The sequence below is a fragment of the Erpetoichthys calabaricus genome, chromosome 3 (assembly GCF_900747795.2).
Source record: "Erpetoichthys calabaricus chromosome 3, fErpCal1.3, whole genome shotgun sequence".
In the NCBI taxonomy this organism is placed as follows: Eukaryota; Metazoa; Chordata; class Cladistia; order Polypteriformes; family Polypteridae; genus Erpetoichthys; species Erpetoichthys calabaricus.
This window is the reverse complement of record NC_041396.2, coordinates 169,141,777-169,168,744: the sequence shown is the minus strand read 5'-3', so window position 1 is coordinate 169,168,744 and position 26,968 is coordinate 169,141,777. Positions and strand designations below refer to the sequence as shown.

The 26,968-nt window shown below is 36.2% G+C and overlaps 1 protein-coding gene across 4 annotated transcripts in view; it reads left to right on the top strand.

The window, feature by feature from the left end:
• Positions 1–26,968, top strand: part of ralgapa2 (Ral GTPase activating protein catalytic subunit alpha 2) — a 789,870-nt gene that overhangs the window by 549,031 nt on the left and 213,871 nt on the right. For all 4 annotated transcript variants that reach the window (XM_051925541.1, XM_051925545.1, XM_051925542.1 and 1 more), the window contains 3 exons: positions 11,810–12,581; positions 16,701–16,772; positions 24,575–24,698. In XM_051925541.1, the coding sequence (XP_051781501.1) occupies positions 11,810–12,581; positions 16,701–16,772; positions 24,575–24,698 (968 nt within the window). The remainder of the gene's footprint in view (positions 1–11,809; positions 12,582–16,700; positions 16,773–24,574; positions 24,699–26,968) is intronic.

Sequence of the window (26,968 nt, the reverse complement as noted above, 5' to 3'; positions counted from 1 at the left end):
ATATTGTTTTTTAACTCAGTTAGTAAAAGTATCAAGGGATGAGTTTGTTTATATTTAATATTTCATTACTGTCAGCACAGATTCCAGAATAAAGTTTATGTATGGTAACCGTTAGGATGCAGTTAACTTAATACTTTCACATTTTTTTATGGAGCAAGTAAATGATGAGAATGTCACAAATATTACCTGTATTCTTCAAGAAAAAACTAAACAAGTTTAAGATTTTAAAGAGAAAAGTGCTACAAGTATTGGAGATGTTACAAAAACCAGTACTTCTGTACTATTTTGTCACCAGTCTGAAAATGTAACAGTACCACATTTTACAGTATCGGTAATAGTGAGAAAGTCAGTGCTGCACTCATGCATGACTGCAAGCAGACAAAGGCATAATAAAGTGCATAATAATAATTAGTAAAGGCATAATAATACATGAGAAACACGACAATAAGACCTATTTATAAACTTGGGTCAAAACTGATATGCTACATCAACACATGTCAAAAAGAAAAACAGCTCATGTTATTTCTACTTTTATCCCATTTTTTAATTAATTCAGAAACACATTTTGTGCATGCTTTGAACCTGGAATAACATTACAAATCAAATGAAAAGTAATTGTTTAACTTGTATTTTCATGCATTTGTAAGAGGAGATTAAACGACTGTGGGATGTGGGAGGACAGCCTGTGCAAACAGCAGTTACAGCAAGTAAACATTAAGGCAAGATTCAAACTAAGTGCCTACTGTATCTGGCTTGACTATACCAATGATGGTGCGAGTTTCTCCATTTATTAATGTGAAAATAAAATTTATTTAGTATTTCAATGCTTCGAAGGACAAAGCACATCTCCCTATTAATATGATGTGTACTGTGTTAAAAGAAATGTGTACTGGCCAAAACATCAGTTACCAGGTCAAATGAAACAGTGTGCTGTACTTCATTGTACTTCACATTCAATTTTGAATCTGAAGAAACTGAATTTATTTCATTCATTTGTCATTTAAAGGGAAAACTTCATGAGTATATCCTGTAAGTGAAGGCACACATCATATATTTGAATGGTATGTTGAAGAATGTAATGCTTTCTCATATTTATAAAATTATGAATTACAAGTAAACAATAGCCCAGTTAGTTTTCCAATTCTGGATTTGTACACAAGCTTAAGCAATACCAAAATGTGATCATTGACATAAGAAACATTGAAAACATTAAAATAAAGGCTATTTAACCTGAGTTCTGAAATAAAGGATTCATATAAAAGTTTGAGTTCACAGAGGAAGTTTTAAATGTAAAATAAAATGGAGGGATACCTTTGGGAAATTAAAGCAGCATGTGTTTCTGACATTAATATGTTTTAACCAGTTTCTTTTTTTCTTTTCATCTTTTCCTTCTACTATGTGGGGCTGAAGTTGTATTGGTTTTGGTGTGATTTTCTTGATACCAACCCTCCCCGTTTATAATTTTTAAACAGCTGATGATGCAAATATAAAATCTTACAATAACAAATGTTACAAACTTAAGAAAGTGGTACCCTGATAAGCTGGACTTTAAAAGTATGTTGTTACAAAAGCAGCTTTAGAGAGTTTATTTAAAAGGAATATCTTGAATTATCTTACAATTCACTAATTCAGCAGTGTGTATATTATAATGTTTGAATATTTTTATTTAGTATGTATTTTAAGAAGTATTTTTCAGTTACTGGACAGAAAATGTCAGAATAAATTAAAAATGTGCACATGCTAAGATAAATCAGGTAGTTTATGATGATACAGTATCATTCGTTATGAACCCTATGAAAAATCCCAAAGATTATAAACCCCATTTGTTTTACACTGTGGGGATCCCCACCTCTGCAACATGTTAAGGTTCAAGCCTTGCATAGTATTTTGATATTTATGAATGCCAGAACTTGTTTACTTAAGTGATATTTAGATAACTATGTGACAGATATTCCAGTATTTTAAAGCTGTTGTTACTGTTATTATTTATAAATTTGATATTGTATTACAGAAATAGGCACAATATTGTTCCCTTCAATAATAGAGGTACTTTAATTAAAAGCCATTGAATGGAATTTCTGTTTTTGCCTTTATTTTGAAAGGTGTCAAGTATCATAAAATTTCACAGGTATTGGTATCGAAAATCGATTTAAATTTTAAAAATATGCTGATTTATATCTTCTGATATGATATGCTACTGTGGCTGTCCGTTTGTCTGTCCAGGATTTTAAATCACCCGTAGCTCGCAAACCGTTTGAACGATTGACCTGAAATATGGTACACATATACTACGTATATACGTGATGTCTACTATCCACTTTCGGGGTGATGATCGACTTCCAAGGTTATTCCTCTTTTTATTTTTATTTTATTGTAGAGTCAACTCTTTGCAGCGGCCAGCAGGGTGGCGCTTGTGTACAGGCGCCTTTCTCATCCCTAACACCTTTGCTGTCACTTCCCCTACCTCTCTATATCTTAAATCATTCAAATTGAAGACTTAAGTGCTAGCTTAAGTGAAAAATTAAAGAAAACGTACTAAGCAATTGCAACACAAACTGACTTAATAATAATAATAATAATTCATTACATTTATATAGCGCTTTTCTCAGACTTAATCAGTTTTAACGTGAAAAGATGCCGACGATAGAAGAGAAGAAAGAAGCCTCTAGGGTAGAGAAAACAAGAGCTGGTCAGGAAGCAGCAAGCACATCAATCTCTGAACAAACGAATGCTACATGTACAGAGAAAGAGTATCAAGTGCGGTGCAGTGCACTGTTACTGTCTAGTAATATAATAAAAGAACAAAATGTTTAGTAAGCTGTCTTTTGTATGTATATCTTCATCATAACAGTATTCAGTTTTATTTCATAACAGGCCATTTGCAGCTGTGCAGCAATTTTTTAAATATTATTTTATAAAGTACTTACAATGCATTATATCAGTGTTATTTGCAACATCAATACAAAGACGGTTAGTAACCAACATAAACCTTTGTGTTTGTTCTGTAACTTTGATAACTTTTTTCATGATAAGCAGTGACATCTTCATTAAGGGCAGGTAGGGCACTACACCTCCATCCTCTGAAGATGGTGCTGTTTTACAATAATAAATTAGTTGTAAGCTTACCTCAGTAATTTAAGATACAAAAATGGTGCTGTTTTACAATAATAAATTAGTTGTAAGCTTACCTCAGTAATTTATGATACAGTATTGTTAAAATGTTTGTTGCAAACTGAACTCAGTTGTCATTCTTTTTTCAGTTTTCTATAATATACTTAATGAAATTTCTTAAATGGAAAAATACTTATTTTTGGAGTCAGTGAAATTTTCTTTATACCTAGTGCAGCTAACCTGTTTCCAGGTTGCTTTGGCAGGCCCATTGACCCTGCCTTTGCTTATATGTGTATATGCACAGTCTAAACTGTTACATCCAGCTTGTGCCTTAAAGGCTAGAGTCTATTTACATGATCCATTGATGGATTTTTTTGAGTGACAATTTAAGCGGGTTGTATCTGCTCACTATTTTGGTGTAGTCACCATCATTATTTTGAATCACTTCCAATTACATACATACAATTCAAATTAGCACTTTGCTCATTGAACTGAAACTTATTAACATTTATTTGTTTCTTCTTTCAGTGTTGAGTAGCAGATGTTGTTGTTGAGATCTTTCAATACTGTCATTTTTGTGGTTGTACTGTATGACCAACTAATTTTATGATAGGTCATTTGTATAATTATATATTTGACACTATTCGACTGACAATTTGTTATCACTTGTGCTGGTAACCTAATACATTTTAAAATACAGCGTCTATCCCACACTTCCTCACACGAGGCCATTTACTTCCCAAGCCACCCTCTAACTCTGCTGCCGTTATTTTTCATGTCTCCTTCTGTGTAGCTTCAATGATAATTTTTCTGCCCATCCAGTACCTACACATTCATGTTGCCTGTTACACATCTCTCGCCTTGGGTCAACACTTGTCAGCATATTCAAGCCAGGATAATTCTCAAGACTCACCAGTGGCCATGTACCAGTAGGTTTAAGCAGAAGGATGTATCTTTATCATAGCTAAACTATGTCTCTCTCTCTCTCTCATACACGCATGCACACCCACTTTCTTGTCTTCTCAGTATGGCCTCACTCTTCCTGACAGATTTTCTGTTCCAGGTACTGTACATGTGGCCCCACCAAAATACCCCACTGATGAATATTCATTCTTAAATTGTGTCTGCATTTTTGAAGACAGTTTTATTAGTAGCCAGTTATGACTATGCCATTATAAACTGCCATTAACTGATGTGAAGTAAATTGTAAAATTTGTTAGTCACTTGAATATATTGTGTGGCATTCACAAGGAGATTCTAGCACCATGACTATGCATTGAGTGCAGATCAAACAAGTTTTGATATGCTCATTTAATGTAAAGCGTAATAGTGCCTGTAAAATATAGTCAGTATGGACTATTTAACCATTTACTATTTTACCATGTTTGTCTGCATTTATTTACTTGTTTGCCAGATTTGTCTCTATTGCATCATGTTCTGTGTTGTACAACCACATTTAAATGACAAAATAAATCGAATAAAGCAGATAAAAATGTACCATGTCAGCCTTAAAATCTGCAAATGCTTTTACTCTTCCTAACATTGTTGGGCTTGTTTACTATTGTGTGCCTAACCATACTTAGGGATGACAAGATACTAGACATCTATATAATTTTCAGTGTCCCTAAACTTTCTAATCTGTCTACAAATGCAAGCAGTACTTCTGCATTTGAAAGCAGTCAAATATCCATTGTTTTACCAAGGCCTTTCCTCCCTGTAAAGATGCTGGTGCATCAGTGCCTTACACATTATAGTTTGTCTTTGTGGTCTCTTGGGTGCCATCTTGGCCTAGTGACTTATCCCAGCTTGGACATATGAATTAAGACAATTCTGTAGTTGGCAATATATTAAGTAAAATAGTTTTAATCAAATATGAATTCCAAACAAGCCATTTATAAATATACAATATCTCAAAAGCATCATAGCTTGCTTCTTTTATATAATATGATAGCTTCACTCTTTGTCATACTTTTTTAATGTACCACATTGCTCTACACTTAAGTAATTATAATTGGTCCACTTCTTGACTTAGATTGACAAAATAAGCCTTTCTTATTTTGTGTGTATACAATCAAGAGTCCCTTAAGTTAGTTACAACTAGGGGGCTCCGCCCCCTGCTCGCTTCGCTCGCCAACCCCTGGTGTTGGGAAATGACAAAGAGTGAGATGTATGAATGAGATATAGAATAGTGCGAAGGTGTGGATGATGCATATAGAAAGCAAACAATAAAGTGTTTGGCACAGTGTAATGGTTTATTGGAAAATTTCTTTGTACACAACATTAGTAGTAAAGATGGTGTCTTGTCCTTGAATGAGTTTTCCTTGGCATGGAGCACTTATAACTTTAACTTTAACGTCAGATGAACGTCGAACTCGTGAGAAGGCAACATAAAGTTGTCCATGTCCAAAAACGGGTTCAGAGAGGTAGATGCCAACCTTGTCCATGGTTTGTCCTTGTGATTTGTTGATGGTCATGGCAAATGCAGGTTTAATGGGGAACTGTCGGCGTTTCAGTGTAAAAGGTAATTCCAAGTCAGAACTTGTAAGGTCAATTCTAGGAATCAGAACAGTATTGTTAGCATGTGATCCTGTAAGAACTGTCGCTTGAATAACATTGTGTGGCATGGTGTTGACGACTAAACGTGTACCATTGCATAAAGCCTGTTTAGTGTTAAGGTTTCTTAATAGCATGATTATTGTTCCGTTTTTAAGGCTAAGATTGTGTTGTGGTAATCCGGCTGGGTTAATAGTGTTCAAATATTCTAAGGGGAAATTAAGATGGTCATTGTCGTCATCAGAGTCAACTTTGTTAGAGGTTAGAAAGAGCTGTGCCTCTCCAGGAAGTAATGAAATGACCTGGTTATTAATGTGATCAACATTAATATTTTTTGGACATAATATAGTTCGTTGTGTTAAAAGGGGTATTTGGTGTAATGAGATTGCTGTTCCAAATATCTCCGTAACTCTTTTGAAAGCAATGCCAATTGTCTGCGTGTTTTAAGGTGGAGTGAAGAATAGCCGAGCGCATGGCATGTGGAACAATAGCTAAGCACTGCGTAAAATCTCCTCCTAATAAAAGTACCTTTCCTCCAAAGGGAATATTATTATTCATTAACGTTTGTAGAAGTTTATCAATGGTGTTGAGTAAGTGACTGGATGCCATTAGATGCAAAAGCAAATGAACTATTGTAGGATCTAATGCAGTTCATAAAGTTTTTACTTTCAGGTACTTCGTTAGTTAGAAGCTTCTGTAGATATGCAGGATATGAATGTTTTGACAACAACGTGTAAATTCATTACTTGTATTGCCAGTTGTTTTTTCAGGGAAGTTAAGTGAATGACAATGATTGCAAATGACATTCATTAATCCCAATGAATTTTCATGAATAGTGGACTCATTATTGAACGCGTTGTTAGCTAACTGGCGCAATCGTTTAGCAGGTGTCTGTCGTTGATGTCCTTCACGTGTATCTTTTGTCTGTGCCGTTTGAGAGGCGCGTCGTTGTATGTGCAGGATTTGGGACGTGCTATTCTGGAGCTGTAATCGATTCGCCTGTGCTGTGTGAGAAGTCCGTTGTAGTCTACGTCGTGCATTGTTTGTATTGAGCCTTGCCCGTTTTTGTATGTCGGTTAGTCGAGCTTTCTCTTTTTGGAGCCTTGCCTGCTTGTTTTCCGGCATTTCAGATGCGCGTTGTAGACGTCTGCGTTTATTTATTTTGTCCCTTCGCTGCCGTTTTTGTATCTCTGAGACTCGAGGTGTTTCGTTTTGAACCCTTGCCAGTTTCGATGCAGCACTTTGAGACGCGCGCTGCATGCGTCTTCGTTCATTGTGTCTGTCCATCTGTGCTCGTTTCTGTAACTGTGTTAGTTGAGCTTTGCGTTTTTGGAGCCGAGACATTTTTTCTTCCGGGGTTTCAGAAGCGCGTTGTAGGTGCCGACGTGTATTGTTTTTTTTCATGCGGGTTCATGTGTTTGGTCCCGTCACTCGAGCCGTATCGTTTTGTACCCGTGAGCGTGAATTTATGACTTGTTTGTTCTTCAGCGTTAGAAATATGGATAAGTAATAAGGAGGATCGCACTCACTGTTAATATGGAGCCTTTTCTGTGGTTGAACGGTTAATAGTGCATCAGTGTAATGAGATCGACCTATGCTGCATAATTTGAATGTGTTCAGATGACGTATGTTTAATACGGACGGTTCGTTCAGTAATGGGGCTTTGTGTCTCACAGTATGGGCCATTGCCTTTTGGTGGCCTGATATTTACTCCGGTAGATGCAAAAGCAAATGAACTATTGTAGGATCTAATGCAGTTCATGAAGTTTTTACTTTCAGGTACATCGTTAGTTAGAAGCTTCTGTAGATATTCAGGATATGAATGTAAAGGAGGCAGTCAAATTTGACCCTTTTGACAACAACGTGTAAATTCATTACTTGTATTGCTAGTTGTTTCTTCAGGGAAGTTAAGTGAATGACAATGATTGCAAATGACATTCATTAATCCCAATGAATTTTCCTGAATAGTGGACTCATTATTGAACGCGTTGTCAGCTAAGTGGCGCAAGCGTTTAGCAGGTGTCTGGCGTTGATGTCCGTGACGTGTATCTTTTGCTTGTGCCGTTTGAGAGGCGCGTTGTTGCATGTCCAGTATTTGGGACGTGCTGTTTTGGAGCTGTAATCGATTCGCCTGTGCTGTGTGAGAAGTCCGTTGTAGTCTACGTCGTGCATTGTTTGTATTGAGCCTTGCCAGTTTTTGTATGTCGGTCAGTCAAGCTTTCTCTTTTTGGAGCCTTGCCTGCTTGTTTTCCGGCATTTCACATGCGCGTTGTAGACATCTGCGTTTATTTATGTTGCCTCTTCGCTGCCGTTTTTGTATGTCTGAGACGCGAGGTGTTTCGTTTTGAACCCGTGCCTGTTTCGATGCAGCACTTTGAGACGCGCGCTGCATGCGTCTACGTTCATTGTGTCTGTCCATTTGGGCTCGTCTCTGTAACTGTGTTAGTTGAGCTTTGCGTTTTTGGAGCCGAGACATTCTTTCTTCCGGAGTTTCAGAAGCGCGTTGTAGGCGCCGACGTGTATTTTGTTTTTTCATGCGGGTTCGTGTGTTTGGTCCCGTTATCCGAGCCGTATCGTTTTGTACCCGTGATCGTGAATTCATGACTTGTTTGTTCTTCAGCGTGAGAAATATGGATAAGTAATAAGGAGGATCGCACTCACTGTTAATATGGAGCCTTTTCTGCGGTTGAACGGTTAATAGTGCCTCATTGTAATGAGATCCACCTATGCTGCATAGTGTGAACGTGTTGAGATGACGTATGTTTAATACGGACGGTTCCTTCAGAAATGGGGCTTTGTGTGTCATTTCTTATTTATGTTAGTGTGGTCGTGGGTCTGAATCGTCGTTTTTGTGAACGTTTCGTGTGCTATGTCCGTAGTCTGTCCCGTTTCATGTACAATGGGCTTTGTGTGGCGCTCGCGGCTTCTTTTTGTTTGTGTGCTAGGGGCTTGTTGAATCCTCCTCTTTGTGTGTGTCCCGTTTCGTGTGCAATGGGCTTCGTGCGGCGCTGTGTGCGTCGCCGGCGTCTGACTCCATTTTTCTGTGGTCGCGGCGCCTCATTTCTTATTTTACGTTGCATTCCATCCGGTTCCCGTTGCTTTGGGTAGGGGGGGGGGGGATTTGTGGGGCTCCTGCGCAGTATGTGTTTTGCGTCCACGGCCCATGGCCGGATGTCCCTACGTCCATCCGGTTTACCATTCTCGGTTAGTAATGTGGATGGTCCTTCTGCAACCTAGTCAGACTTAATAAACAGTCAGATCTGTGTTGAATAGTTATTTAAAATGAAAACCAAAATCTTTATAGGCAATCTAAATACATTTTAAATCCATTTGCATTTGTGTGGTATTTTCAGATCTTAATGACTGGCATTAGACATTTTAATGTATGTAATCTTTTATAAATATAGGAAGATTCTGTCATTTGTAGCCCATCTTTGTGATTTACAGTAACTTGTACTTGATGATGTTTTTTTATTTTGTGTTTCTTAATGTTTTATTTGTTTCTTTGTAAAAGAATTATTATACTGTTCATACTGTTGTATTAAATGTAAAAAAATAGTTTTGAAACATGCAAATTATATATATAACAACATCTTCAAACTCAATTAATCCAGTTCAGATAGGCTATACATATTTGTGTATATGTGTGTGTGTGTGTATATATATATATATATATATATATATATATATATATATATATATATATATATATATAATAAAATTTAGTGGGACTAATACAGTATATACAGTGCCTTCATAAAGAATGAAAACCCCTTCATTATGCTAAACACATTTACATTAATTTTTTTCCCTCATCAATCAACAATCAGTAACCCAGAATGACAAATCAAAAACAGAATTTTATAATATATAGAATAATACATATATATAATTCTTTTTGCGTTTGAAATGGAAATTACGTATGACCTCGCGATATGGAATTTACATATGAAACGGAAATTACGTATGACCACAGAACATATTATAATACAGGAACTAAACACTTCGTTTGTGGACGCCATTTTTATATCATCTTTACGAATTGTTATTATTTATGTGAGAGTTATTTTACTGATATTGGAAAGAAGTAAACACAAACACACCGATCTATCCCATAGAAGTACACCCCGCGTCTTCCTCTCACAGCCCTCCTCTCTGGACTATAGTGCTGAGCTGCCAGGCGCGTTCTGACAGAGAAGTTTTATTTATTTGTCCATGTGACTGTTGCGGAAACTGCCACATTGTAACTTTTTTTTAGTTGGCAGTACTTGATAGTAGAAGAGATGTGGATAACAGCTTTGCGTCTTTCTACTTTTTAACTGTGGTGAGCTATAAACAATGTGCGTGAGAACAAAGTGGACGCTGGGAGATGCAGAATGTTGGGCTGCTCCGCGGGGTCGAGAGCTTCGCAGTTTCGGGCAGCGTCCTCTCTTCTCGCACTGTTTGTGACACTTCATGTGCCCCGTTGACTCCTGGGAGTGTGGAAATCTTTGCGAATGAGTGTAATTGGCGCCATCAAAGCAGGACTCTGTTTGTAAATTACCCTGCACTACTACTTACTGTCCCTTAAGGTCAGTTCAGGTCACTAAAACCCCGCAACATTCAAGGTTCCTTTTGTGATGAATTATTTTAAGAAGTAAATCACAGGCACGTAGTCCAAGGTTGTCAGGCAGAAATTTGGACATTCACATAGAAAATGTAATTTCTATACCACAGCGATCGTGTAGTGCCTTTCACAAGGGATCTACTACCAACAGATAATCCAAATACATTTTAGCTGCTGTTAGTACTACTTACCTGTTGTGTTATAGCGCCTTTAAAATGTAGTATACCCCAAACCACTCCAGTAGTGCTCAATATATCTTTACTTCTTAAATGTTAATGTTTTATTGTTTAATAACTTATAGACTACATTTTATTTTTTCCCTTGCACTCAGTGAGCGAAGCCACTGGGTAATCAACTAGTATATATATATATATATATATATATATATATATATATATATATATATATATATATATGTGTGTGTATATATATATATATATATATATATATATATATATATATATATATATATATATATATATATATATATATATATATATATATATATATATATATATATATATATATGTATATATAATATATGTATTGTGCCAGACGGCTGGGGACCCTACCCAGCCGGGACGCCTGGATGGTCCACGAGAGGGTCGATACCTCCCCTGGGCCACGAGAGGGCAGCTGCTTGGGGGCCACTGGAACGGAGCTGGGAAGCTCATCCCTATGGAAGGACATGGCCACTGCCAGGGGGCTCCTGGACAGTTATGGAACCCTGGATGGCAGCACTTCTGCCACACCAGGAAGTGCTGCCAGAAGAAATCCCAGGGATTCCCGGAGTGCTTCCGGGTGCTCTCTAGACACTTCCGCCACATGAGGAAGTGTCATCAGACGGAGCACCTGGAGCTCATCCGGGTCATTATAAAAGGGGCCACCTCCCTCCAGTAAACGAGCCGGAGTTGGGAGGAAGGAGACAGAGCTTGTGAGGAGGGGAGTGGAGGTCAGAGAAAGAGAAAGAAAGAGTTGTTGGGATAAGGCATTGTGGTGCTGTACAGAAAATAAAGGACTGTGCTTTTGGACATTCTAGTGTCTTTCTGCCTGTGTCCGGGGGTGTGTATATATATATATATATATATATATATATATATATATATATATATATATATATATATATCTATATATATATATATATATATACAGTTTCTCACAAAAGTGAGTACACCCCTCACATTTTGTAAATATTTTTATTTTTACATTTTTCACTTAGGGGTGTACTCACTTTTGTTGCCAGCGGTTTAGACATTAATGGCTGTGTGTTGAGTTATTTTGAGGGGACAGCAAATTTACACTCTTATACAAGCTGAACACTGACTACTTTACATTGTATCAAAGTGTCATATCTTCAGTGTTATCCCATGAAAAGATATAATAAAATATTTACACAAATGTGAGGGGTGTACTCACTTTTGTGAGATACTGTATATATATAAATTTTGCATTATTTATTGGACACAATAATTGAAAAATTATAAAATCTAAAATATTGATTAACTAAAAATGTATTTCTTGTCTTTTTGATACTTTTAGAAAAGAAGAGAAGGAACATGGAACTGATTCCACTGACTGCACGGATGATAATGACACATTTAGTAAATCACCTGGGCCATCATCCTCTTAGTGGAGGCCCTGCCATTCTTCATAGTCTTATTAGTGAAAATCATGATAACTCTTATGTTGATTGTTCTGATCTTTCATCTGAAGTCTTCAAAAGTCCAAATTTGCAACTTTTTGTATTAAATGACAGCACACTTGTGTCTTATCTGCAGATCCCTGCAGAAAAGAATCAACCTGGTGAGCCTCAAAAGGCTAGTTCTGATGTTCGTGTCATTGTTAGAGATATTTCTGGCAAATATTCTTGGGAAGGTGGATTAATATATGGACCTTTGGACAGTGAGCCATTTGTTTATGGTAATAACCATAAAACATCATTGCCTAGTACCTTTGGCTTTCCATCAACCTTGAACAGGAACACAGTCAACAATGATAAAGAGGAAGATGAATTGTATATATTGTTGGAAAACCTTGGCAATAGTAGTCCTGAATGTCTATCCCATCCACAACTAAATCTTAATGAGCCAACACCCCCACCATTTGGAATGAGCATTGATCAGGAGAATAAAATTATGGAAAGCATCTTAAAACAAAGCTGCCACGAAGAGGAACATATTAAAAGGTGGAGCAGTGACATTAGTATGAAAGTAGCAAGGAAGGAAAAACCTGACTCACAAGAACCCAAAGCTCCATTTTATTTCTGTCGACTTTTGTTAAATGATTTAGGAATGAATTCCTGGGACAGAAGGTTTGTTGTGGTTCCCTTTTCTATTTAATTTTTTTGTCTGAAAACACCAATCTGTAAACAAATTAATTCAGTATATGTATATCCTTGAAATAAATTATCTATGACTCAGCCCTGTATCATCATTTGCTAGATATTGCAGGCTGACTAGTATAGCAAATAGTCTAAAGTTACTGTACCTTTTCGATCTTAAAATGAGTTTTTCCTGAAAACAAAGGACCACCTTGATACCTGTTTTCTGGATTCAGCACAGCACATTCTCTGACTTGGTTGTGATGCTGTCCCTTCTCTGCAGTCATCCGTACTTTGCAGAATATCCTTCATATTTAATCCACTTACGAAAGTTCTTCCAGTATTTGAAAAGTTACTTTCTTTTTATTTTTGTCACAATGTTGCTTGTAATTGTGATTCCTTTCACTTGTAAATAGTATTGAAGAAGTAGTGGAATGATTCACCTTGTGCTCTCCTCTTTTTGGCATCTATTTTATAAAACCTCTATAGCATCTTGTGAATGATATTACATTATAAAATAATCAAATATTACTTTTTAAATAATAAATGTTATTCAATAACCTGTTATGAATCTCCATGTAGACATCCTTCAACTAAACTGTTAGCTAAATGTATTCCCCTATTGGATGCCTAGAATAATCTTGAATTAGTCAAACTTAAGGAAACAGTGAGAAGACTTGTGTCTTTCTGTAATTCTACAAGTTACACAAATCTTCAGTTGCTCACGTGTAGCAGTCACATTAGACCATCTTAAAAATGTATCCTCACAGTTCCTCACAGTTCCTCCTCAAAGTGAAAGGAAGTGTTTTAAAACAAAGGTCTAGTGCTGATGTTTGTTGACAGTGGCATCAGATGAATGGAACATAAAAGAAAAAGAACCGGCCATTGTAACTGACAACTCTGTTAATTTGGTCCGTGTGGTACAGCTTATAGAGATACTTCACGTGGGCTTATTTTAGTATCGCAGGCTGCTCTAAAAATTCCAACAATTGCCCACTTACTTGGCTGTGTGAGGCACGTTGCATACTTTTTTCGCTATAGCAGTACAGCTAGCCATGTGCTTAAAGAGAAGCAACGTTTATTGGACTTGTCAACACACAAACTTGTGACTGATACAGTCACGCAGTTGATCAGCATATTAAAAATGCTAGAAATGTTTTTGGGACAACAGCCAGCCAGCCATTACAGCATCTCTGCATACTGTATAGGCAGCAAGGTTGTTAGCGGTGTGACTTGCATGCTGCGCGCTTGTCTGCAACGCATCTGCCATAGATGCCCCGTCGTTTCTAATGTAGTGACGTGATTTGTCACATAGGAATCTGCTGCCCTGGACGTTCAACTGTCACAAGTTAGAGCTACTCTCTCCGCTTACCTGAGAGAGCAATGCTTTGTTTAAGATTTTCATAGAGCCTATAAATAACTTCACTTATTTGCTTTCTACTTGGTATAACATACTGCAGTTTGAAAACCTGTATCATTTGTCGAAAGCCCTCATTTTCAACAACATTGTAGGGTCTCGTATCTTTACAGATAAAAACTATTATAGATTGTTACTTTTTGGGCATGAGGCTATTTAAACAGGTACTTGGAGCAACCCACCATCTCCAGTGTAGATTGTTTAGGCTGTACTCATTTGGATTGTCAACTGAGATTACGTTTATGGGTGACATCAGGATAATGATTTCTCATATTTGTTGTGTTACAACAATACTTCTGAGCTGCACAGCTTACATTTGGCTTTACTTTTATCTAGTTGTTCTTTACACCATTTGAATCCGTATGAAGGCCACACATCTGATTTAGGAATCAAAAGCACTGATTTCAGTTGAGGAGGACACACCATTTTTTACAGTCCTACCTACAGTTGGACCGTTCTCATTCTGTGCGAAGCAATAAAGTGCTTTTTCCATAGATTACTGGATTGGATGCCAAAGGAAGCAAAAATCTACATATGGTAATTGAGTAGGATAGTGATTCACAAGTTTGATCTTGAGACTGTAAGATTCAATGTCGAATCCTTTAAATGAAAATAACAATCAGAAAATCTATATGTTTACCCAGGCCTAATAACAAAGTAACCTTAATTATTAATTTATTTATATCAAGATAAATTGAGAGAGGATACAATTATTTTTTTTCTTGCTTGTTTTATGGACTTGTTGTACAAGGTTGCTTTATAGCTTACTGGTGGATGTGTGCATCCAGACCTATTAGCCAAAAGTGGCAAAGGGAGAGCGAGTATAATATTTTTGTGAGTGGGAGACCTACATGATGAAGAGATGCACTTGAAATATTTTTGCGTGTCTTCTTGTATTTTGTTGATCTTTTCTCATATTTAGTCCTTCATTCGTCATTCTAGCACCCATGTAACCAGCCTCCCCTCAGAATTCATCATTTAGGGTACACGGTGCTTCACCTGTATTGCTGCGTAATTAGAAAAATTTCTGTATGCAGTACGCAGTGAAAACCCAGTGCATGTTGCTGTGTCTGATGTCATTTTTGCTGTGCTCACAGTTCCTCCTCAAAGTGAAAGGAAGTGTTTTAAAACAAAGATCTAGTGCTGATGTTTGTTGACAGTGGCATCAGATGAATGGAACATAAAAGAAAAAGAACCGGCCATTGTAACTGACATCTCTGTTAATTTGGTCCGTGTGGTACAGCTTATAGAGATACTTCACGTGGGCTTATTTTAGTATCGCAGGCTGCTCTGAAAATTCCAACAGTTGCCCACTTACTTGGCTGTGTGAGGCACGTTGCATGTAACCAGCCTCCCCTCAGAATTCACCATTTAGGGTACACGGTGCTTCACCTGCATTGCTGCGTAATTAGAAAAATTTCTGTATGCAGTACGCAGTGAAAACCCAGTGCATGTTGCTGTGTCTGATGTCATTTTTGCTGTGCTGCTCTTGCATCCAGCATAGGCACGTCAAGTATAAACCGTAGACAGTGGTTACGGCAGTCTGGCGTTGTGTAAGGACCTGTCTTCAAAATCGACACAAAATTTTAGATGATACATGAAGAAATGGGTCATTTGTTGTTATCGAATTGTTTTTGATTAGGAAAATATTTCATGGACCAAAGATCTGAAACATCTGCTAATCTGCCAGGCTTTGCAAGACTGTAGTTTGGTTGCCTGGATTTAAAAGCTGCCGATTTGTCCATCCTGCAGTATCATTATTTAACAGTGTTTGCTTTTAGATTTACATTAACTTCGTGTACATATGTAGTGGGTAAACTTTTCTTCAGCTGATGGGGATGGGGGTGTTGCAGATTAGGAGAGAGAATGGTGGTACTCATTTTAGAATACTGCTGCATTATTTAAAATCATGGAGTGTACCATTTGCATCAATTTCACAGTAGTTTATTGAGGTGTTATTAGTTAGGAGTAGACAATATCTATCCTGAAAAGCCAATGAGAATCTCCGGCAAACGACCTCTGATTTTGGTACTAGAACAATGCTAGAGTTAGGAAAGCAACTGAAAAGATTATATTCATTTGCAGCCCTGTGTACTAATAATGTGTAGTTAATCATCTATCTTTTTACAAAACCAGTTTATCTAATACCTGGTTGTGGAATGCTAAGAGATGGTGCCATTAGAAGGGAAACCTTCATCATTGTTCACAATGTCAATCAGGGCCTATCTAAAAAAAAATATAATAGCTGTAGCCCTCTCTAATATACTTACCTTTCTTAACATTTCAGCACCCATCTTTATATCAAGAAATTTAAAATCATTCAGTGCTTCCTTCTGAAGTTCTAGTTATTTGTTCTCTTTAAAGCTAATTTTTTCTATGGTCAGTTTTTTGCTTTATTACTTTTTTATTCTGAGTAAATTAAATTTTCTTAACAATTGAATTTACGTGTTGATGTACAGATTATTTATTTCGCAATGATATTTTTATACATTTACTTTATTTTGTATTACAAATTTATATAGATTTTCTTGAACTACATAACCCTTGGTCATACGCATACCTGACTGCAACATTCTATTTAATTTATTTAATACTGAGGCAATGTATTTTCCAGTTAGGTATGTTTATGCTCATACTAAATTCTTTCACTGTTTTTTGTTTACCCATTTCATTCTTTACTCTTATTCCAACAGAAAACGTTTTCACATTTTAAAGAAAAATTCAAAGCTTTTAAGAGAACTTAAAAACCTTGATTCAAGACAATGGTAAGTACTTTCCACCTGAGTTTCCAATAACAGCAAATTATGGCAAATAACAGCAAATGGCTGTATTACAATATACCTATGTGATTTGTTGTTACATGGTATAATTTAGTTTTTGCTACATATGTCAACTAAAATGCAAAAGTTATTTAAATTGAAAAAAGTTCTTTGATTTTTTACATGTCCTATTATAACACTTGCCCAATCCCCATCTCTACATGCCTTCTTTAACACTAGAATTACCAGAGCATACGAAAATACTCGTAGATCTGGCCCACCTTAAATCCGCACCGCTCCCTCAGCGTCTTTTGCCCTGTAAAGGTGCCGATAAAGACAAGCAGCAAGCAGCCTGCTATTCCATCCCCCACCACCACAGAACATGCACAAAGTTCTCCCAGCTCATGCCTTGATTGATTATCTGGGAGTGAAGTTCTGGAGTTTTAGAGTGGAAATAATAGATCGTTATTTGGAACACATGCATTTCATGTGTGTTCCGTTCCTACAATAATCTGTGTAAATACATTGTTAAAACAGAAATGTTTTTCATATTTTAGTAGTAAATGACAAAATGTTGGCATAAACTATATAATGTGTGAAGCCTGAAGTCCAAAGATCAAATAAACACTTTCACAAAAGGTTCAAGGAAGATACAACAGCTTCTGTGGCGCAGCGGTAAGATTTGCTGACTTGTACTCAAGAGTCCCCGGTTTGATCCTGACTGCCTCCTATATTTGCCGTTTTCAGTAGTGAGCTGCTCTTATTGTTAATACTAGCAAAATACCCGCGCTTCGCAGCGGAGAAGTAGTGTGTTAAAGAGGTTATGAAAAAAAAAAAGAAACATTTTAAAAATAACGTAACATGATTGTCAATGTAATTGTGTTGTCATTGTTATGAGTGTTGCTGTCTTTTATATATATAATATACACATACACACACAAATAAACATATATATACATATATATATATATACATATCTACATATACACATATCTACATATATATATACATATACACATCCACATATATATACATATATATATATATATATATATATATACACATATCAACATATATATACACACATACATAAACACACACATATACATACACACACACACATATATATATATATAAATATTTACATATCTACATATATACACATCTAGATATATATACACATATATATACATATGTACATATATATATATCTAGACATACATACATACCGTAGATAGATTGACACATATATATATACATATGTACATATATATATATATGTAATTGTGTTGTCATTGTTATGAGTGTTGCTGTCATATATATATATATATATATATATATATAGCAAAATACCCGCGCTTCGCAGCGGAGAAGTAGTGTGTTAAAGAGGTTATGTAAACATATATATATATATACATATACATATATACATATATATACATATCTACATATACAGATATCTACATATAGCAAAATACTCGCGCTTCGCAGCGGAGAAGTAGTGTGTTAAAGAGGTTATGTAACTATATATATATACATAAACATATATACATATATGCATATCTACATATACACATATCTACATATACATACGTATATATACATATACACATCCACATATACATATATATATACATATACAAATTTACATATCTACATATATATATATATATATAAATATAGACATACATATATACATACATACATTCACATATATATATATATATATATATATATATATATATATACTGTATATATATATATATATATATATATACTGTATATATACATATCTACTTATTGGCTCCTGTATTTAGGATATAGCGGGTTGGATAATGGATGGATGGACATCTGTATGCATAGCCCTATTTGCCCGTTTTCGTATTTTTTCTTTCTTCAGTAATATTTCAGTAAACCCAGAGCTTGTCAGTTCAAATCCTGGTACTGACACCACTGTGTGACCCTGAGGAAGTCACTTCACCTGCCTGTGCTGCAAAAAACAAAAGTAATGTAACAAATTGTACCTCAGATGTTGTAAGTTGCTGGAATAAAGGCATAAGTCAAATAGATAAATATGTATTATACACATAGGAACTATTCATTTATTTTCAGTTAAGTCATCTGCAGCAAACTTTTATAAATGAGGGTTTCTCATTTTTAGATAGTGCAAACTGTTTCTTCTTCATTGACGTTTTCTCTTGGAGAGCTTTTTTCATTTCATTGAAAATTAAAGCAGCAGCTGCCAAAGTATGTAGCTTTATTAATTTTTCAACATTGTGTAAAATAAATTTATAAAGTAACAGAAAAGGTTTAAATACTGGTTATCCTTTTACACTAAAAAATTACTAAAGAGATACAAAAAAAGTAAAATGGATATGTTCTTTTTCTTTAAGGAGATTAAATATTACTGAAGAAAGAGAAAAAAAAATTAAACAGCCAAATGGGGCTATGCATACGAACTTAAAAGGTTTAAATAAAACAGAAATATATATTTTATTTTTACTTGCTTAACTTGTGGAGGGTGTATCCTGTAGCTAAGCCCTAACTTTTTTCGTGAAAGCCCGTTTCAGTCAATAAGTCTTAAAAAAACGTGTAAGATATTGACAATAAGCTAAGCAAACCCAGGAAGACATGGAATCGTTTAAATCAAGTATCATTACATCTTCCTTTCTTAAAGAGAAGTAAGGCAGTACTTATAAGCTTACATATTTATATATAGACATACATACATATATCTATATCCGAAGCCGTGCAAGCACACTCTTGAGAATGCAACGTATAGTTGTACAGAAGAAAAGCAATGTTGCCTCAAATGAATGGCAACCTTTTGTAGGTCTATGAACTTAATTTAAACTTTAGGTTTACACGGTGCTTTCTTTCCGAAGTACCTGCACTCATGAATATGTCTGTATGTGTCAGTCGGTCAAATCCACGCGCTTCGCACTGGCGAAGTACCGCTTTTAAATTTTTATTAAGAAGAAAATAAAACCTTTTTAAATTGAGGGAAAATATACTAATAACAGTTTGTTAAGGATCTGTTTTTTTGTGAAGCTGCCTTTACTCGAGTGATCACTTCGACCTGACTTGGTGGCCAACTATAAGCTTTACCTGGTAGGTAACCACCGATACAATCAGATTGTGAATCAGACTACGAATGCCGTGAATGTAATTACACACTCACTGCACTTGCTTACGGTAATCGAACCTCGGACGTCAGCGCTAGAGGGGCTTAGCAGCGGTGAAGTATTGCTTTTAAATTTTAATTAAGAACAAAAGAAACCTCAGAGGTTCGATTCCCGTAAGGGAGTGAAGTGAGTGGCTGGTTACCTACCAGGTAACGCTTATGGTTGGACAGCAAGTGACGTAACATCAGCCACGGTGCCTTCAGTTGTGAGAAGCAGATCATAGAATGATTGAAAATAGTTTTGCATTTACCTTTTTAGTAAAAGGCGAGCTTTTAAGCCTGAGAAATCACCCCGTAAATGTACACGTTTAATTTCACATGTGTTAATATGTATGGTTACACAGTATTAAAAGACAGTGAACAACGTCATTTACCTTTGTTCCCGCGTTTGATAAAAGGCGAGCTTTTAAGCCTGAGAAATCACCCCGTAAATGCACACGTTTAATTGCACATGTGTTAATATGTATGCTTACACAGTATTAAAAGCCACTCAAAAATTAACGTCATTTACCATCAGCCACGGTGCCTTCAGTTGTGAGAAGCAGATCATAGAATGATTGAAAATAGTTTTTGCATTTACCTTTTTAGTAAAAGGCGAGCTTTTAAGCCTGAGAAATCACCCCGTAAATGCACACGTTTAATTGCACATGTGTGAATATGTATGGTTACACAGTATTAAAAGACAGTGAACAACGTCATCTACCTTTGTTCCCGCGTTTGATAAAAGGCGAGCTTTTAAGCCTGAGAAATCACCCTGTAAATGCACACGCTTAATTGCACATGTGTTAATATGTATGCTTACACAGTATTAAAAGACACTCAAAAATTAACGTCATTTACCTTCGTTCCCGCGTTTGACTCGTGCTGTAAATCTCTTCCTTGTTTTTAGTTCACGTGATTACGTAGGAGGCGTGATGACGCGATACGTGACTCCGCCTCCTCCATTAGAGTATATGGACAAAAAACATGTTCCAGTTATGACCATTACGCGTAGAATTTCGAAATGAAACCTGCCTAACTTTTGTAAGTAAGCTGTAAGGAATGAGCCTGCCAAATTTCAGCCTTCCACCTACACGGGAAGTTCGAGAATTAGTGATGAGTCAGTCAGTCAGTGAGTCAGTGAGGGCTTTGCCTTTTATTAATATGTATAGATTATACAGTACACACATACATTTGGTTTGCGTCTGTTACAGACGGTGTATATTTACAGGATTTGTAAAAGTTACCTTTTTTTTTCACTTTTATTCTCTCAGTCACGATCATGATACATGCTACCACCCTAGGGATCTGATGCTGTTAGTTTTTATTTGAAACTGGGAATAACTGTAGATGTGAGTGGTGTTTTGATGTAATGGAACTGGACATTCTCGGATCTGGAGGGATAAAAGCTGACACACAATGCTGGTGAATCTGAATTCTTCATATCTCACCGTCACTTGATTTTTTTTTAATTCAGTTTTATTGAGTGTTCCTGCTCACGCTGAATTGGTATGCGCCTTATGGTCTATGATGTCAAATAAAAAACAAAAAAAACAAAAAACAGAGACATAGTTATATATTGTATTTGGAATTATTCATTTTATGGCCTGTATAGTACATTTCGGAAAAATTGTGGCATGGATGCAACATTATTCATATTATTCATATTCATTCGCATAACACTACGTTTTTTTTCCCCCGATCTATGAGCAGGAACACTCAATAAAACTGAATTAAAAAAAATCAAGTGAAGGTGAGATACGAAGAAGGCAGATTCACCAGCGTTTGTGTGTCAGCTTTTATCCCTCCAGATCAGAGAATGTCCAGTTCAATTGCCTCAAAACACCACTCACATCTACAGTTATTCCCAGTTTCAAATAAAAACTAACAGCGTCAGTTCCCTAGGACGATAGTATGTATCGTGATCGTGACTGAGAGAATAAAAGTGAAAAAAAAGGTAACTTTTACAAATCCTGTAAATGTACACCATCTGTTACAGACGCAAACCAAATGCATGTGTGTACTGTATAATATTAACAATAAGAGCAGCTCACTACTGAAAACGGCAAATACAGAAGGCAGTCAGGATCGAACCGGGGACTCTTGATTACAAGTCAGCAAATCTTACCGCTACGCCACAGAAGCTGTTGTATCTTCCTTGAACCTTTTGTGAATGTGTTTATTTGATCTCTGGACTTCAGGCTTCACACATTATATACTGTAGTTTATGCCAACATTTTGTCATTTACTATTAAAATATGAAAAACTTTTCTGTTTTAACGATGTGTTTACACAGATTATTGTAGAAATGGAACACACATGAAATGCATGTGTTCCAAATAACAATCTATTATTTCCACTCTAAAACTCCAGCACTTCACTCCCAGATAATCAATCAAGGCATGAGCTGGGAGAACTTTGTGCACGTTCTGCGGTGGTGGGGGATGGAATAGCAGGCTGCTTGCTGCTTGTCTTAATCGGCACATTTACAGGACAAAAGACGCTGACGGAGAGGTGCGAATGGATTTAAGGTGGGCCGGATCTACGAGTTTTTTCGTAGGCTCTGGTAATTCTAGTGTTAAAGCCCTCTTGCATATCTTTCAAATTCCCAGTGTGTTGAAAATAGTCTGTTATGCATCAGGTTTATTTCAGACTGCATGCATTTCTTTTCTTTTTCTAATGTACAGAGACACTTATTTTTGGAATTTACTTTTATGCTGCAAAGGATTTATGTTTTATAAATGTAATGAATCTTAAAAATACAAAATTTAATTGTAAATTTATTTTATATTCTGCTTTATTATTAAGGATGCATATTTAGAAGTAATTACATTTTAGGCATTACGCAATTTTAATAATCTGTGTTTATCTTAGAAAGTTTTAGAAAGTTATGTTTTTGGTCAGTCTCTATGCAGAATTGCTAATGAATGGTTACTAGCACAGGTACTGTATATAACGTAGAGAAGATAACTCTAAACATTTTAGCACTTACAATTCTTCTTAGCATTTTTCTTTAAACCTTCCTTCTCTCCAGAATTTGTCTTCTTTAACATGAGATGAGGTAATACCTTGACATTTCTGCTGAAACACATCATGAATCTTGGCTTTTCAGTTTTTTCAGACTTCCTGCTTCATACAAAAAGTGTTCTTCTCAGGACTTTTATATATTTATTTTAACAGTTGCTAGTTCACATTCATCATGTGTGTTCTAGGAGAGGTGTACTTTATATGTTAATACAGTTTTTGCACCGTGTCATATTTGACCTATTCATGAAGTAGTAACACCAAAAGAGGAGGTTATACATACAACCACATGAGGTAATGATTTTGGTCCTTTATCATCTCATTAGTATGAAACTTGGTTATTTCTGATTATGCTTCTGGTAGAAGTGCACAGATTAATTAGTTACTATCATAACATTAAGGTTTTTTTTTTTGTAATGTCCAATGAGTTGTTTACAACCCTTTGTACTTGTTAAATTATCCATCAATTATATAACTATCTCAAGTACTGAAGTGACATCAGAAATCATCTCTTGTGCTATCATGTTTATAAACATTTTAGTAAAGTTGCACTTCACATCCTTTAGTGCTGAGGTTGTTTATTAAATCATTAATGCATATGCAAGTGAATATTTTACATACTCTGTAGAATAAAATATGTAAACTATAACAGCTATGATGCTTACATTCAGTAAAATGTTATAATCAGTAATCTAAACCTCAGTATATATCTTACTGGGACTAACATTCTGTGCCTTGGAGACCTTTTCCCAGCCATCACAAGGATCATGAAAGATTCAGATACTTTCCTATTCAGTCAAGGGATTTGCTTTGCCCTTTAAAGCTCAAATGAGAGTCTATATGAACAGCTTTGGCAGCATAATAATATCAGTCTGCCTTTATTGCAGTATCTGAATGTCCAGTGACATAACTAGATTATATTAGGTGGACAGCAGCCTCAACTACACCTGAAGTGTAATAATAATCCTACTAGCTGCAAACCATTATAGGTTTTCAGTTTTTATCTTAAAATCAAAAACAGAATTCATTATCTTTACTCAGAAAACTGTACATGACATGTAAAAATGCCATATCACTTTTTCTGTTTGTAAATTACAAATGTTTGTATACATACTGTAAATGATCTTGGAGGACAATGAGAAATTACAGAAAGAAATATATGCTGTTCAGGGTGTTGATAGCTCACATACAAAGAATCAATGAGCATATCAAAAGAAGAGAACAAATTATCTAAATACATTTAGTGTATTCTGTCCTGAAAGCTAACTTAGAGAGACAGAATGCGGATGCAAGCTGCATCTTACCTGGGCTGAGGTCAAGCCTAATTGTTAAAAGCATTTTTCAAAGAGATGAGTAAATGGTTTTTATGGTTGAAAGCAACACAGGTGTAGACCGTCAATGACAACTTGAAGAAGGATTATATAGGTTTTTATTTCCTCACTTGTTCTCTCATTGACATCATGATCTACATTTAATTGAGTACAATTTTTAACAGCATAATTAAGTACATTTTTTAATTGTTGTCATATAGTATAAGAAATAATAACCAATGTTTACTTTACACTTTTAACATGATAGTGTAGTAATAAGTCTTGATTGTTATTAATTTCTTTTTATGTAGCCGTGAAACACACAAAATTGCAGTGTTTTATATTGCGGAAGGTCAAGAAGACAAATGTTCCATTCTTTCAAACACAAGAGGCAGCCAAGCATATGAAGATTTTGTTTCTGGGCTTGGATGGGAGGTAACCTTTTTACTGTTATTTTTGAGTTGTTTTGTTATAATTTATCTCTATTTTGGAGCATAATGTAAAGGCTTTCTAGATAGAGGCATACCCACACACAGCAGCATTAAGAGGTTTAAATGATAAGAATGAACAACCTCATCCTCTTGAATTTGGAACTCTTGAAAATACAGCTCCTATTAAAATAAGAGATGCTGAGGCTTTTGATGACTTTGCTCTCTCAGTCCACTCCCGTGATGGAATGTTGAATACTCTTGACGTTAACAATGGGTATAAACTGAAATGTGGCTCAAATGTTGATCAGCTTCTGTGCAAACTACCCCCTAGTTTTTTTTTGAGATTTATCGGGTACTCCATAAAACATGGTGCACTGACTAGAGATGATGACAGAATACACTGAAGGACCTCTCCATCTGGTTAGATACCAAGTCATGAGTGAAATGAATTTCAGTGCAAGCTTCTCTCTCCTTTACCAAAGTGATGTCATGAGAAGTCAAGCAGAATGACACTTTTGACTGACTAACTGAACAGATTACAATATGCAAGTTGCATATTGCAATCTGTTCAGTTAGCCAATCAAAGGTGTCATTTTGCTTGACTTCTCATTGCATCTATAATGACTAACACAGTACAACATCCTACTACTACAAAGTGATGTCACAAAGTCAAAGAAAGGAATTCCACTCTCTTACATCAAAAATAAAGAAAAACCTACCTCAGTGCATTATTGTGCTGAAGCAGGATTGGCTGCAACAGCTACATAACCTCCACATACAAAAGGTAAATCAAAGGCTATGCCATGTGATATAGTGGGTCCATGTCTCCGAATAAAAGCCTGGTTTTTAAATAAATAATCGCCGTACTCGCGGCTTAAAAAGCGGGCGTGGTATTGTGGCTAGAGTGGTTCCTGGACACTACATGAGGCAGGCGTTTCCTTGCTTATGTGCACAGGTGAGGAATCGTCCACATCCGTAATTGAAGCCAGGAGCTGCTGATCGCCACACCTGAGCCATGTCCCCAGGATAAATAGGAGAAGCACGAGACGGAAGGGGGAAAGACGGAAGATGAAAAGAAAGTAAGAGGCAGAGAGCGAGAGAGTAGCATTGGAGGAAAGATAGTGGCCGAGTCAGCCAGCTGAGAAGTGATCGGCGCTCGTGGGACTGGATTGTGCCCACTGAGTTATTAGAAGAGTGGGTACGATCGGGGACAAGTCCGCCCTAGGGATCTGAGGGACGACTTTGACTGTGAGAAGGAAGATGGGTGGACAACCGACCCTGGGCGCCCGCTGAGCACAACTTTGAAAGAGCTGAAGAGACTGGGAAGAAGCTGAGCTTGGCAGGTGTGACCCCAATGTCGTTAGAAGGATTTTGAACCTTGTTTTAATGCCTGGAATTTTTACCTTTTTGTTAGATTATTTATTTAATAATGTTTGATTGCACTACACTATTTATGTGGACACTGTTTTGTTGGATTGTTTTAATAAAAGTATTTTGCACCTTTTTGCACCATGCCCTTGCTTTATGATGTCTTCACTGTCCAGCACATCCGTTGACATTACCGACGGTCGGGTTCAAGAGCTCCTAAAAAGAAGATGGGAGCATGAAGTGGAACTCGCATCATCACATGCCATTTTGCCCATTACCTTAATAGTTATGCAAAATTTAAGAATTAAAATACTGTCTCAGGTTGTAAAATAGATTAAAGACAGTGAACGCTGTTGGCAGTGTGCATGTTCAAATATGCCTAAAGTCTGCATCTTAAAAAAACCCTGAGTTCTTATAAGGAGCTTTACCTAATTATACCACATGAGACAATTACAGACTCGAAGCAGTATTGTAATGACAGTTGTTGAGCCAGAAATAATGTATTTTGATCAGCAACCCAGACTACATAATATCATGGCAAAGGTTTTAAAGCTGCTACTCCACAATGCTGGTTGCTGTGTAGAGGCCTGTGTTATACTGAATGATGGTTCAGAAACAACAGTTATATTGAATTTAGCTGTACAGAATCTTCGTCTGGAGCAGAGAGTAGAGACACTGACTCTTTCAACAGTGAGAAAGGACCTTTTACAGGTGTGTGGTAAATCGGTCACCTTTGGCATCTCTCCAGAGCTCAATAAGAAATACAAGATCACTCAGGCATTTACTGCAAAATGGCAAGGGCAGAGCTATTCAATTATAATTTCAGATGGGCCAGATTTTCAAACCAAGGAATTTAGCAGGGCCAGACATTTTCAACAGCCAGTAAGCAGGAGGTAATGACAAATT